The 12,531-nt window shown below is 39.8% G+C and overlaps 1 protein-coding gene across 1 annotated transcript; it reads left to right on the top strand.

Annotated features, from left to right (window-relative positions):
* The first annotated feature begins 10,481 nt into the window (after positions 1-10,481).
* On the top strand, positions 10,482-12,028 carry LOC104120911 (dehydrodolichyl diphosphate synthase CPT3-like). The gene is made up of 2 exons (XM_009632780.4): positions 10,482-10,552; positions 10,934-12,028. Exon 2 carries the CDS (start codon positions 10,975-10,977, stop codon positions 11,818-11,820), a length of 846 nt encoding a protein of 281 aa, XP_009631075.1. The 5' UTR covers positions 10,482-10,552; positions 10,934-10,974; the 3' UTR covers positions 11,821-12,028.
* The last annotated feature ends 503 nt before the right edge of the window (positions 12,029-12,531 follow it).

Below are 12,531 nucleotides of genomic sequence, written 5' to 3'. Positions count from 1 at the left end.
TAACCACTAAACAATAGTGGTTTGTGAAAATTTCTCATTTATTTTCAATTCCACTCGTTCTACTTTAATATGGCATATGGTCATTAGTTATTCATTTAAGCAAGAGATAAGGGTAATCTAACAAAATATTCTTTATGATCAACGATTAAGGAGTATTTTTTTAATGAGCCTTTCTATACATTAAATGGTTTATAAAAAGGACAAGAGAGAATACCAACCATGATGTCAAAAGAAAAACAAATGCCATGATGTGCTTATTTTAGACCCCTCCAAGTTCAAAGGAACTCTTAAGAAAAATATAACCAAGTTTTTTGGGATACACGGTTATAAAACGATCAAATAAAAGCTCTTTTATTTTCTTTAGTTTTGATTTTTTGGGTCGATTTTAGTCTAAGGTTCTATTTGGTTTTCCTAAAAGAAAAAGTGTCTTTGTTTCTTATTTTCTGGTATTTGGCTAGCAAGCAGAAAATATTATCCTAAGAGTTTATTATAATCTATGCAGATACTACGAATATGGGTGAGTGGGGAGGGGAATGAGGGTTCAGGGCTCGAGGTCTTGGTCAGGGGTTTGGAGTCGGAAGAAGGGGGAGTTCATGGATTTGGCTCGGAGGTCGGGTTCAGAGTTAGAGGTAAGGGGTCGCAATCACGGGCCGGGGAAGTGAACGAGGGTCAAAATTCGGGGTCGAGGATCGAAGGTTAGGGTTTGATGTCAGGAGTTGTGGTACAAGGTCAAGGGTTAGGGTTCGAGATCGGTGATCCAAGGCCTAAGCCCCCGGGGGCATGCAGAGAAAGAGTGGCCGAGAGTTGATAGACTTGGACGAGGGATGGCCTCCCAAACCCTGTATGTTTCTCATTGTTTGTTCCAAGATCTTCATTTTTCTAGTCATATCCTCTTGTTCCATATTTTTTTCGGGCTTTTTAATCTCTACTGGAAACACGTTCTGAAGAGTATGCTTGTACGAATCTGGAACCTTGAAAGTCAGTTACTGGGAGTAATGTTGGGCATCATGAGCATTAAGTTGTGGATCATTGTTGGACTTTTGAGCAAGAGCCGGTTGTGGTACAGTAAAAGTATGGACAATGGGTACAGTAGGTGGGTCATTTCTTAGGGGTGCGGTTGGAGGACGTCAAATGCAGGTACTGGGGATAGTGGGAAGGTTAATGTTTGGACTAAATCCAGGTTAGTACAATAAGTTACTTGTTATGGAGATGAGCACTTGAGCTGCAACTGACACATTATGAAGATTATTCGAAGGTCCTATGGGTAGTGGGGGCTGTGCCTGCCCATTCGAAGGTACATCTCTGCCAAATGTTGCTTTAGCGCTCTGACTTCTTCTACCAAACTTGTTCGACCAACTGTCCATGGACATCATCATTATCTGACTCATTCTCACTGTTGTTTACTATTTTACTTTTTCCTTTTGATCTCGTGTTGTAAGGGTGAGTCGCCAGTTTAAACCACAAACCAACCACATCTGTTTAACTTTATCTTTAAAATGACAAACAACAAACGTGTTAGAGTTAGGTATTTTGTAGGTATTAATTACACATTGTATGTCATGCACCTAATGCCATTTTCATTTCTAAAATGAGCTTGGAAGGCTTCATGCTTCATCCTAGCTTATTGGTTTATTTTATTTTTTACTTTAACACTTTCTTTTCTTATTTTTTTTTTCTTGCAGTTTTAAAATAGTTTTGATCGAACCCGTTGGAGGTTGCCTACGTATCACGTTAACAATGAATAAGATCATTATGTAGTTCAAGAGATCAGAAATAAAATAAATAAACTACCTCTTTTTTGTGGTAATTTTCTAAGGAAAGACTTCTAAAGAAGAAAGAAAATATTTTTTTGGAGTTTGATTTTTTTTTGTAGTTTGGTTTTTTGAAATTTTCGAAAGAAAGACTTTTAAAGAAGAAAGAATATATTTTTGAATTTTGAACTTTTATTTTGAATTTATGAAAGAAAAGACTTCTAGAGAAAAAAGAAATATTTTTAAATTTTAAATCTTCTTTTTAATTTTCGAAAGAAAAACTTCTGAAGAAGAACGAAAATATTTTTGAATTTTGAGAAGAAATTAAAAAAAAAATATATTTTTGGATTTTTAAAAATTGGGGGCCAGACTCGATAAAGGTTAGCTACGTATCTCACATCCGGTGAGAATCAGACCCGCGTAGTATGGTAAGTTTTGACAAACCGAAGAAACATGACACTTGAAAATTTTGGCTCATTTTGAAATGACCTTTCTTTTCTTTATTTTTCAAAAATTCGGCAGAGTTTTAGGAGTTTTCAAATACTGGAATTTTGGAAACCAGATAAATTTTCTCTCTCCTGCTTTTTTCCTTTTTTTTTTTTTAAAAATAATATTTTTTGTCCCTATTCTAGAAACCAGTCAACATGCAAACCAGATCAAATAAAATGCACAAGTAGCATGTAAGATGTGTCAGGATGATCTTGTAATTTGGGTACACCTGTGCTAGACGGACTCGACCCCTGTGTTGAGTCCCCAAAGTCAATTGCACGTGATGCAAACAAATGTTTATGCTAGGGATTCGGCATGAGCCTATGTTATTCGAGGTTTAAATCTTGAGGGGAGTGTTTTAGACCTGTCTTACCCAAGCGAATAGCTCGAGCCGAGGTGGGGGTAACGTACCGGGAGCACGAAAGTCTACCCGACCTAATTACTGACCCAACCTCGTTCTAATTGATATGACCTCTAACAGAAAAGTGGGCCACGCGCACGTGTGCACCAATAGTTCAGAAGACTCAGAAGGAAGGCGTAAGAAGGCAGTTTATACAATTCAAATAATATCGAAGCAGTAAATGAGCGATAATTAGCACATTAGGCCCACAAATACAGTAATATCATACAATCAATAAAGCCAAGTATATATATCACATTACAAGCTTGAATTCTGAACCCTGAACCAATGGTTATGGGTTCTAATCCCCAGCAGAGTCGCCACAGCTGTTACACCTCCTTTTTACGGGGGAAAAGAGTTTTTTCAATTAAAATGACATTATTTGAAAAGGTATTATTTTATTTAATTTATAGAGTCGCCACTAGGAATGATTATTTACGGCGTCCCAAGTCACCATTTATTTTAAATCCCAAATCAAGGAAAATTTGACTCTATATCAGTCTGCGAGACACAAAAGACCTGGGTAAAGAATTCTGTTAACTCGAGAGAAGGTGTGAGGCACTCTCGATTTCCGTAATTTTAGTACGGTCGCTCAACAATTATACATGGCTTTACTAAATTCAGATATTTTGTATTTATGAGAATTTTATGCCTTTTCACTTTTAGAAACCGCTTTTAAATTGCTTGATTATTCATAATTATGGAATTATCTTGAAACGGATCACGTGTATGTGTATTCGTTTTGTTTGGTGTTCCAAAATCGTATCACGCATACGTGTACACCATTAATAACACTATATTATTATTAAGATCGTTTCACCCAAAGTTACGCGAACGCATACCTTGGTATTAATTTTGAAAGTCGTAATTATATCACGCGAACATATACATAATCACAATAATTTGATTAAGAGCATGCCTAAAGTATACTAACGATTTGTTAATTATTTGTCTCTTGCAAATCCGAGATATTTATTTATTTAATTATTTATTTTACTCTTTTCTTTCTCTTTTGCGACGAGTCATGAATTAATTCGCGACTCGCCTCACTCCCTCACACAATTGTTATTTCCACTATTTATTTATTTAATTTAATAGACTTTGGATATATCGCAGCCCGTATCTCTCACACACCATTATTTCAGACCCAATAATAACCCAATTACTCGAAATCCCACGTTTCCCTTCATATCAGATGACCAACATAAACAGACAAACAACTATGTATTCAAGACAATCATGAACTCAAATGATTAATAATAAGAAAGAAAGATGATCACTCCCAACTCTAGTCCTAAAAGGGATAAGCGGTTGCTGCAAATATAATCCGGTCTAAGAGTTCGGAGTCGAATCCCACAGAGAACAAAGGTTTCGCTATAACTGTTCAGTATCACTATGAAGACAAGCTCGAACAATTTCTAAGTTATAAATATTAATATTCTTATATCTAACTAATTAACTAACAAACTAAAGCAGTAAATTAACAACTAAAGATACTAAGGGTTGGAGACTAAATTAAGGAGATCTAGAGTTATGATTTTTTCAATTGTCGCAATCCTTCCCGCTACATCTTCTATAATTCGACTAAGAATTCTCTACTGATCATGAGCACTCAACTTATCGTAATTCTCTCTCAAGCAACTACAATAATGTACTAGTCATATTCTCCCGAACTATGCTAGCTCCCATTTTTTCACCACTCATGATGATCACGTCAAAGCTTCGTTATCTCTAATCCCAGTTTTAAACCGCCGTATTGATCTCTCATATACCTTAGGAGTGACGTTGTTCAACAACCACCTAAATATGTATCCTTTCTCAAGAAACACATAATAAATAGGCACAGTCAATCGATGGCCATTCAATGAACTGAAATAAGCACATAGTTGAACAAGTAGATAAATTCAAAGGTTAAATTATATTAAAACATAACAAAAATTCATCCTCCAAGAGGTTCCATCAAAACTCTAGATAATAAATTAGCTACTCATAATAGTATGTAAAACTACAATACTAAAAGTCATAACCAACAATGAAAAATAGGAAGAAGAAGGAGAAGAACTCGTGGTTGAATCTTCCTCCTTGCTTCTCGCGTATTCTTGCCTCCTTGGGTATTGTCTTGCCCTAAAGTAGTGTCTACCCCCTCAAAAGAATATTTTATGATGTATTTATATCAACTAGGGTTGATGTGGGGCGTCCTTGATATCTCCTAATTCAAAAAGGACACGCTGAGTTGCGTGCTAGAGTTGGTGCAACGCGCGACTTCTAGCATGCTCCCAGTTATTTCTTTTTTCTTCTTTGTTCTTCGCGTGCCAGGTCCAGTGCCAACCTCCATACTGCATTGTTTTTTTTGTTCATTCCCTAGGCCATTTCGTGCCTACTTTCATGCAATGCACCAATTGTGGCACGCTTCCAGGTCTTGCATCTCTACTCGTTTTGCATCAAATCATCCAATTTTTGCCAACTCCCATCCAAATTCATTCCTACACATAATAAACATGTAATGAGCATATTCTATGTTTACAAACAAGTAATCTCCCGCAACTCACATAAGAAATAATATGCAACCATACTCCAAAATATGCATTTTTCATCAATTATCAAAAGATATAAGAACGATAAACATAATACTAGCCCAAGCCGAATTTCTCAGTGTCCATTTCACAAAGTTTGCACTTAATTTAATTTTAATATTTTATCTTAAACAAATAAACTCATTGACCAAATAATCTCATGAGCGAAACAAGGAACAAATAATATAATATTCCTTCAAAATCCTTAACCAAATGAAGCAATCAAATGGTTTAATAGAAGCAAACAACAAACATCATTCAACTAAAAATAGTAAAGAAAGGTGGAAATAATGGACCTTTAATGACATCAAAAATTTCTGACTTTATAAACAAAATGCTCGAAATAATTTTTTTGCGCAAAACACAACAAGATTTGAATCAAGCTGATGAATCGCATCGACAACCTCGAAACCAATCGAAATCAACCAACTGAACCTTGGACAAGCATCATGGTGTTTCAGTGATTTTGGGGTGAGCTTTATGGATGTTTTGAGCTGGTTTTAGGTGAGTTTAATGGTAGAAACTGGGATGGTAAATGTGAAGATTGATAGCTCTTCAATGGTTGCGTTTTCATGGGATTTGGGGCTGTTTTAAAAGGGGGGAAGAACTGGTTTTGGGATGAGAAACATAGATGTTTTCATGGCTGAAATATCTGAACTTTTGTTATGTAAAGCTTCAAGCGCAGAAGCACACTTTTTCGTTTTCTCTGCCTCCGTTTTCTCTCCGTTTTTACGTGTTCCCTATGTGTGTTTATATAATGTGAGTGTATGTTCAGGTGATCAATTTCTATAATAATATTTATCAGAATCACTAGTTGTAATAGATCCGCAAGGGAGAAGAAGGCTAAGCTGCCCCTCTGCCATCTCGCACACCAAGGCAAAAAGAGATTCAACAGTCGGCTAGGGAACTAGAATCTAAGCATACCAAGACTCAGGATAAGGAAGGATAAGGCATCTAAGAATAAGGCAGGGAGGGGTATGGTAGGGATGTGAGTGGGGGACATGAGTGGTGAAAATGGGAGTGTGAGTGGGGGAAGTGGGAAGTTAGGTATTGGGGAGATGAGTGGGGAATGTGGGAAGTGAGGCATTAGTGAGATGAGTGGGGAAAAGTTTAAGCATGGTAAAAAATTAGGTGTTCACAAAAGTCAAACAGCTTCAACAAAATACAAAGGTACAAAAGCAAAAATTACAAGGCACCTAAGAAGCCTAATCCTCACCGGAGCCCTCCTCATTACCGGGGCCATCAGAATCTTCCCCGTCCTCGGATACGTCCAAACCCTCAGAATCTTCCTCATCCTCGGGATACGCCAACTTCTTAGCCTCGGCCTCGAGCCTCTTAACATTTTTGAGCTCGGCCGATAAATCGAACCCCCGGGCATGAACCTCTTCGAGAGCCTTCCTCCGGTACTGCCACTTCACATGATCGACTATGGCCTTTAGGCGATCCTGAGCTACCTCAGCATTGGCTTTGTATTGGGACACCATATCATCGGCATCTGCCTTGTCTATCTCAGCCACTGACTTGGGTGCTTTAAGCTCTTTGCCGAGGGTCTCCTGATCGGTAACAACCTAGCTCAGCTGGGACTAGATCTCCTCAATATTTTGGGATCGGGCCTCAGCTTTCTCCCTCATCGCTCGAAGTTGTGCCTCCGCTAAGGCCAACTGTGCCCGAGCAGTTTCCTTTTCCAAGGCCAGGCAATCCATCTTTCCCCTCTACTCTTCAGCCTCGACCCTGATTACATCCATCTCGGCCCGGAGTTGGTCGATCCGGTCAATCTTCTGTTGGACTTGCGGGTTCTGACCATTAGTCACCGTGTCTAGCTCATCATCACTAACTTCAAAGTTCTTTACCTATTCTACCAGGTCGGCATGTTTTTTCTAAGCCGCGTCCAACTCGGTTCGAAGGCTTTTAGCCTCTCTTTCACGTTGCTCGATGAGAAGATTGTACATGTCTCTCTTCTCAGCAAGCTCTTTGACTTTGGCCTTGAGTTGGCTCAGCTCACCCCGATACTTCGGGAAGGTTTCATGGTGAAGCACCGAGCCTTGCAAATATGAGAATAAATATTAGAATCATCAAGAACTAAAATTGAAAAATGAAAAGGTTTGGCAACACCATACCCTATTTAGCGCCCGTTGTGTCTCGTGGAACATGCATGTCGCATCCACCTCGTTCATTTTTCGCCTGGTCTTCGTCGGTTACTAGGCACCGGAGGTAACTAGCTACCCCAACGGGGGCGGAAAGAACCCGAGCATCCTCCAGAACGGTGATGATAATTGACCGCTCCAGACCAGGATCCGCACTAGGGGCAGGGAACCGGTTGACCTGTCTCGGGCTCGAGTTAGGCCCACCTGCCTCAGAGGATGAACTTTTCTTCGGTACATCTAAGTCACCTAACTCGGTGGCATCCACCATGGCGGTGGAATCCACGCCGTCAAAAAAGCAACGGAGGGGATCGTCCGCTCTGTGGGCCCTCTCGTTGGGTCATTCTTTCACCGTTTGGGCCTCGCTGTACATAGACTCGGTAAACGAGGGTGACTCGGTGATGTCTATCACACCAAGTGCCTCCTTCGGGACACTGCCAGTATCCCGGGAAGCCTCAGCGATGGCCTCCTCATCAGCCTCCCTAGCCTGAGGAAGATCGGCCTCACGGGTCTCCTATTTAACGACCAATTTCTCTTTGAGGGGCGAGGGCTCGCGGGCCACAAAAACAAAAGGCTCTCCTCCCTCGGACTCATCCCTAATCCGATAGAGCAAGTCCGAAGCTGGTACTCGGGAGCTGGTGTTTTCCTTTGGCTTGCGCACCAGCCTTCTCCTTGGTTTCTTTTTCTCCGAGCTCGGGGAACTCAGAGCCCTCCTCCTTTTCCTCTCTCTGACTTGCCCTGGAGTAGGAGACTCAACAAGAAAGTTCTCATCCCCGACCGGAGGCCTAAGCTCGACATTCTTAGGCAAACCTGAAAAAGAAAGTAAAGGAGATAAGGACGTGATGTTAGAAGAAAAAGTTCAATACGACTTATTCGAGAAAAGAACCTTACCATGTGAATGGGCCTCCCAACGACCTTTTGAAAGTTTGCACCATGAGCGCTCGGAGTAGGGCATCTGTGACATAATACCCTCAACCCACTCCTTGAGTTGAGGGATAGCATTCAGAACCCGAACAAGGGCTACAACATAACAAACACCGATAAGAAAAAGTGAAGATAAGGCATAAAATCGACACTTAAAGGGAATGCTTACGTGATGCGTTCCACCTTTTGGGGAACGACCTCCACTAGGCGGGTACCAGGTTGATAGTCCTCACTCGAACAAAACATCCTCTCCAACCCCGATCCCGATCCTCATTGATGCTCGGAAACGGGGCTTTGCTGGTCCGACGTACTAGCTTTATTAGTCCCCCCGGATGATTCGGGGACTGTACAAGCGGAGTTGATGATCGATGGTAAATGAGCACCCATTGATTTTGTTCACAAAGAATCGAAGGAGGATCACGATCCTCCACAATGACAGATGGATCTGGCCAAGGCATACATTATACCTCATGCAAAAGTCTAAGATGATCGGGTCTACCGGGCCCAATGTAAAGGGATAAGTGTAAATACTTAGATATCTCTCGGCATGGGTGGTAATGGCCTCTGTGGGGCCGGGGACCACTATGTATTTGTCGGCCCAGTTGCAGTCTTTTCGGATCGTGAGGAGGACCTCTTCGGTGATCGAGCAAATAAATCTCGATGCCTCTTCACCACGACCCTGCACCGAGGAGGGTTTCTCGACCTTGAAGTAGTCAGCGATCGAACAATCATCGGGAATGAACATTTTCAAGGAGGGCTCTTCCGCCGGTTCATCAACAACCGTATCAGGGACGGTCTCCTCGACCTCAGTGGTCAGTCTCGAAGAAGAAGGAGCATCCTTTTGAGGAACATATTTTGAGGTTTTTGCCATCATTATTGAAGAAAAAGCTTGGAAAAGATGGAGAAAGATTGAAAGTTGAAAGATCACACTTGTTGGCTTGAGTAGTAGATGAGTAAAAGGTTTTGCAAAGTAATGAAGAACCTTGAGTAACGGAGGTAAAAACGCTAGAAAGTATTGAAATCCTGAAGGTATGAAGGTAGAAGATTTAGTGTAAACTGAAAAATGGACAAATGAGGAGGTATTTATAGGAGTTCAGCAACGTTTCGCATCCAGGAACGACAGACCGGCGACTGATATGAATTTAATGATATTATGACATGACTGACGAGACCTTTCAGGTGTTTTGTCATTTCTGCCGCGATGTGTCGAAGTAAGAATCGTGAACTCAATGTCGTTTCTCGTTATTTACTCTCTGAGAGACGAGAGGACTATCTGTATACAGGTCTATTGATACACCCTAGTCTCCAAAAAAATAAGCCAAGCTCAAGACATGAGGACAGGGGACCGAAATCGAGGCAAAAGTCTCATCGAGTCAAAATCCGGGGGCATGACGCCCGCCCTCGATAATATCGGGGTCATGATTCGGAATCTGTCTTAGCGTTGAACGATTTCGAAGAACATTGTCAGGCAATCGAGGACGGCCAACAGAAGGCCGTAATATCCGTGACCGGCCAGATATCACGGCGAGGATCTCGACACGTATTGGTGAAGAACCGCCAATCAGTTAATCAGAGGATTTATTTACCTTTTATAGAGTTGTACCTAGAGTAGAATTTCCCTAATATATAAAGGGGGTCTGATAATTTATTAAACACATTGTAACACGCACTCCAAAGTAATATATTATTATTTTCTCTGTTATTAGCTCTTTCTCTTGTTCATCTGTGCTGGCCATAGCGAGCCCAAATCGAGGGTAAATATTTTAATAAGGCTGGAACTATCCTCCCCTTGTGATTTGAATCTATTTTATTTTATTTTTTTAATTTGACTTAATCTATCGCTTTGTATCGAATTAATCCGTGTATCCTTAAAACTATTTACAAATTTAATTGTTATCCGATTTTGAGGGTAAACACTTATACCTACAAAAATATTATAACAAATCTAAGTCCATAACTTTCAAAAGTATTTCTTTCTTAAAATCCGTATCAGATCAAATTGCATCAGGTAATAATAAAATCAGGATGGAGTGATTAGTAACATGGAAAAATACGTTTTGCCCATACCAAAACATAAACTTTAAAATAGGCCAATGATGCGGATGCCTCTATAGTCTATATCGAAATTTCGGAGAAAATGGCGACAAACAACCATGTTGTCATCTCATTGGGCCTATTCTTAATTTTCTGTCTATAAATAGAGTTTATGTGTACATTCTTGGTGTACTGAGCCATTGGTGCAGTAAAGAAACGTACTGTTAATGCACACTACAGGTAGGTAACGATAACTCAGTCTTGTATTTCAAGGGCTACTTTTCTTGGAATAATTATAGTAGTATCAACTTTTTTCTGTTGTGCTTGGTTTTGTTATTTACAAGAATAGCCGTATGGGCGGAGCTAGAGCTTCGGTAATGGGTTTGGTCGAACCCAATAGATTTAGTGCAAACCTTATATTTATCTTAAGAAATCTATTGAATAAGTACAAATTCTTACTTTAGAACCCACTAACATAAAAATGTTTAAATCTCAAACCTAATAACTTCACATCCTGGTTCCGCCTCTGAGAATAGTAAGTGCATAATTATGTTGTGTTGCTCTAATTTTCACTTTATCATCTTCTATCAGTTGACCTGAATTCTCTGTTGCTTTCATTAGGTTGATCTTGACTCTGGATCCAGCTCGAACAAGTTTCGAGCATGGATATGGAAAGAGAGAACCATAAAAAAGCAGGATTATTTGACAATTTTAGCAGCTTGATTCGCAAATGTATATTTTCTGTGCTTTCGGTAGGTCCTGTTCCAAGTCATTTAGCATTCATTATGGATGGAAACCGAAGATATGCTAAGAAGCAGAATTTGCTCGAAAGGGATGGCTATCGTGCTGGATTTTCTGTTCTTATAAACGTGTTAAGATATTGTTACGAGCTGGGGATGAAACACATAACTGTATATGCCTTCAGCATTGATAACTTTAAACGTCGCCCTGAAGAAGTTCAATCTCTTATGGAATTGATGCAAGAGAAGATCGAAGAATTGATTGAAGAGGAGAGTATAGTGAACCGCCTTGGTATTAGGATTTACTTTCGAGGAAACTTAAAGCTTTTGAGTGAACCGGTCAGATCAGCAGTTGAGATGGCAATGTCAAAGACAGCAGGTAACTCAAAAGTTGTATTATCTGTTTGTGTTGCCTACACTTCAACGGACGAGATAGCACGTGCTGTTCAAGAATCTTGCGAAGAAAAACAGGATGAGATCAGAGAACGAGATGCAAGTAATGCTGGAAATTACGCGCTTGAGCAACCTATTGAAGTGGCGGATATTGACAGGCATATGTACATGGCTGGTGTTCCTGATCCTGATATTATAATCCGTACTTCTGGAGGAACTCGCTTGAGCAACTTTCTTTTGTGGCAGAGTGCGTGTTGTCTTTTATATTCTCCTCGGGCACTATGGCCTGAGATAAGCTTCTGGCATTTGGTATTGACAATTATTTACTTTCAGAGGAACTACTTTTATCTGAAGGAGAAAAAGAAACAGGCATAAATTTACAGGTCAACACCACTTAAACAACTCGTGATCATACTTTGTTCTTGCCCTTTAAACGCGAGTATATTTTAATTCTATCGGACAGAAGGGTATATTTTGTACAATGTACTGAATTAGCTTCAGCGCTGAGATCTGCACGAGGAAAATGTTGTACTAATAAGCATTTTGTATGAATAAAATGTTCATTCACTTGTTTGTTTGAGAAGTTGTGAATTGTTTTCTTGTAGCTTTTGAAATATGCATATGCAAGCCTTTTGGTCTAACATTCATTTTACTACACTTTTATTTCAGTCTTTCCTAAGTCCTTCTGGTTGAAATCTGGCTATTGCTTTTCTGTTGCAGAGCAAAATTGTAGAATAAATTGTCCAACAGTGAGCTAACTTTTGTTTCTCCAAAGACCAAACGTTTGTCTAATGGTATATAACATTACTATAAAGACACAATAGCCAATCTCTTCATGTAGGCATATAGAGTTAGCCTTTGTTGGAAGTGGTAGAGCCAGTGTTTTGACTAAGGAAGTCAAAATATAAAAAAGCAAATACATGAAAAAAATCAAGGGATTACCTATAGTATGTATATATACAAAAATTTCACCTATCTACACAATGTATTCCGGCAACACTCCTTGGACAAAGGTGGCTCCGCCACTGTTTGTTAGTAGTATATGAAATTAGTGCAAAAATACAATAGCGATATCATTTAGGTACC

This window comes from Nicotiana tomentosiformis, chromosome 4, assembly GCF_000390325.3.
Source record: "Nicotiana tomentosiformis chromosome 4, ASM39032v3, whole genome shotgun sequence".
Classification (NCBI taxonomy): Eukaryota; Viridiplantae; Streptophyta; class Magnoliopsida; order Solanales; family Solanaceae; genus Nicotiana; species Nicotiana tomentosiformis.
The sequence above is the reverse complement of the archived record's forward strand: the minus strand, read 5'-3'. Positions and strand labels throughout refer to the sequence as shown.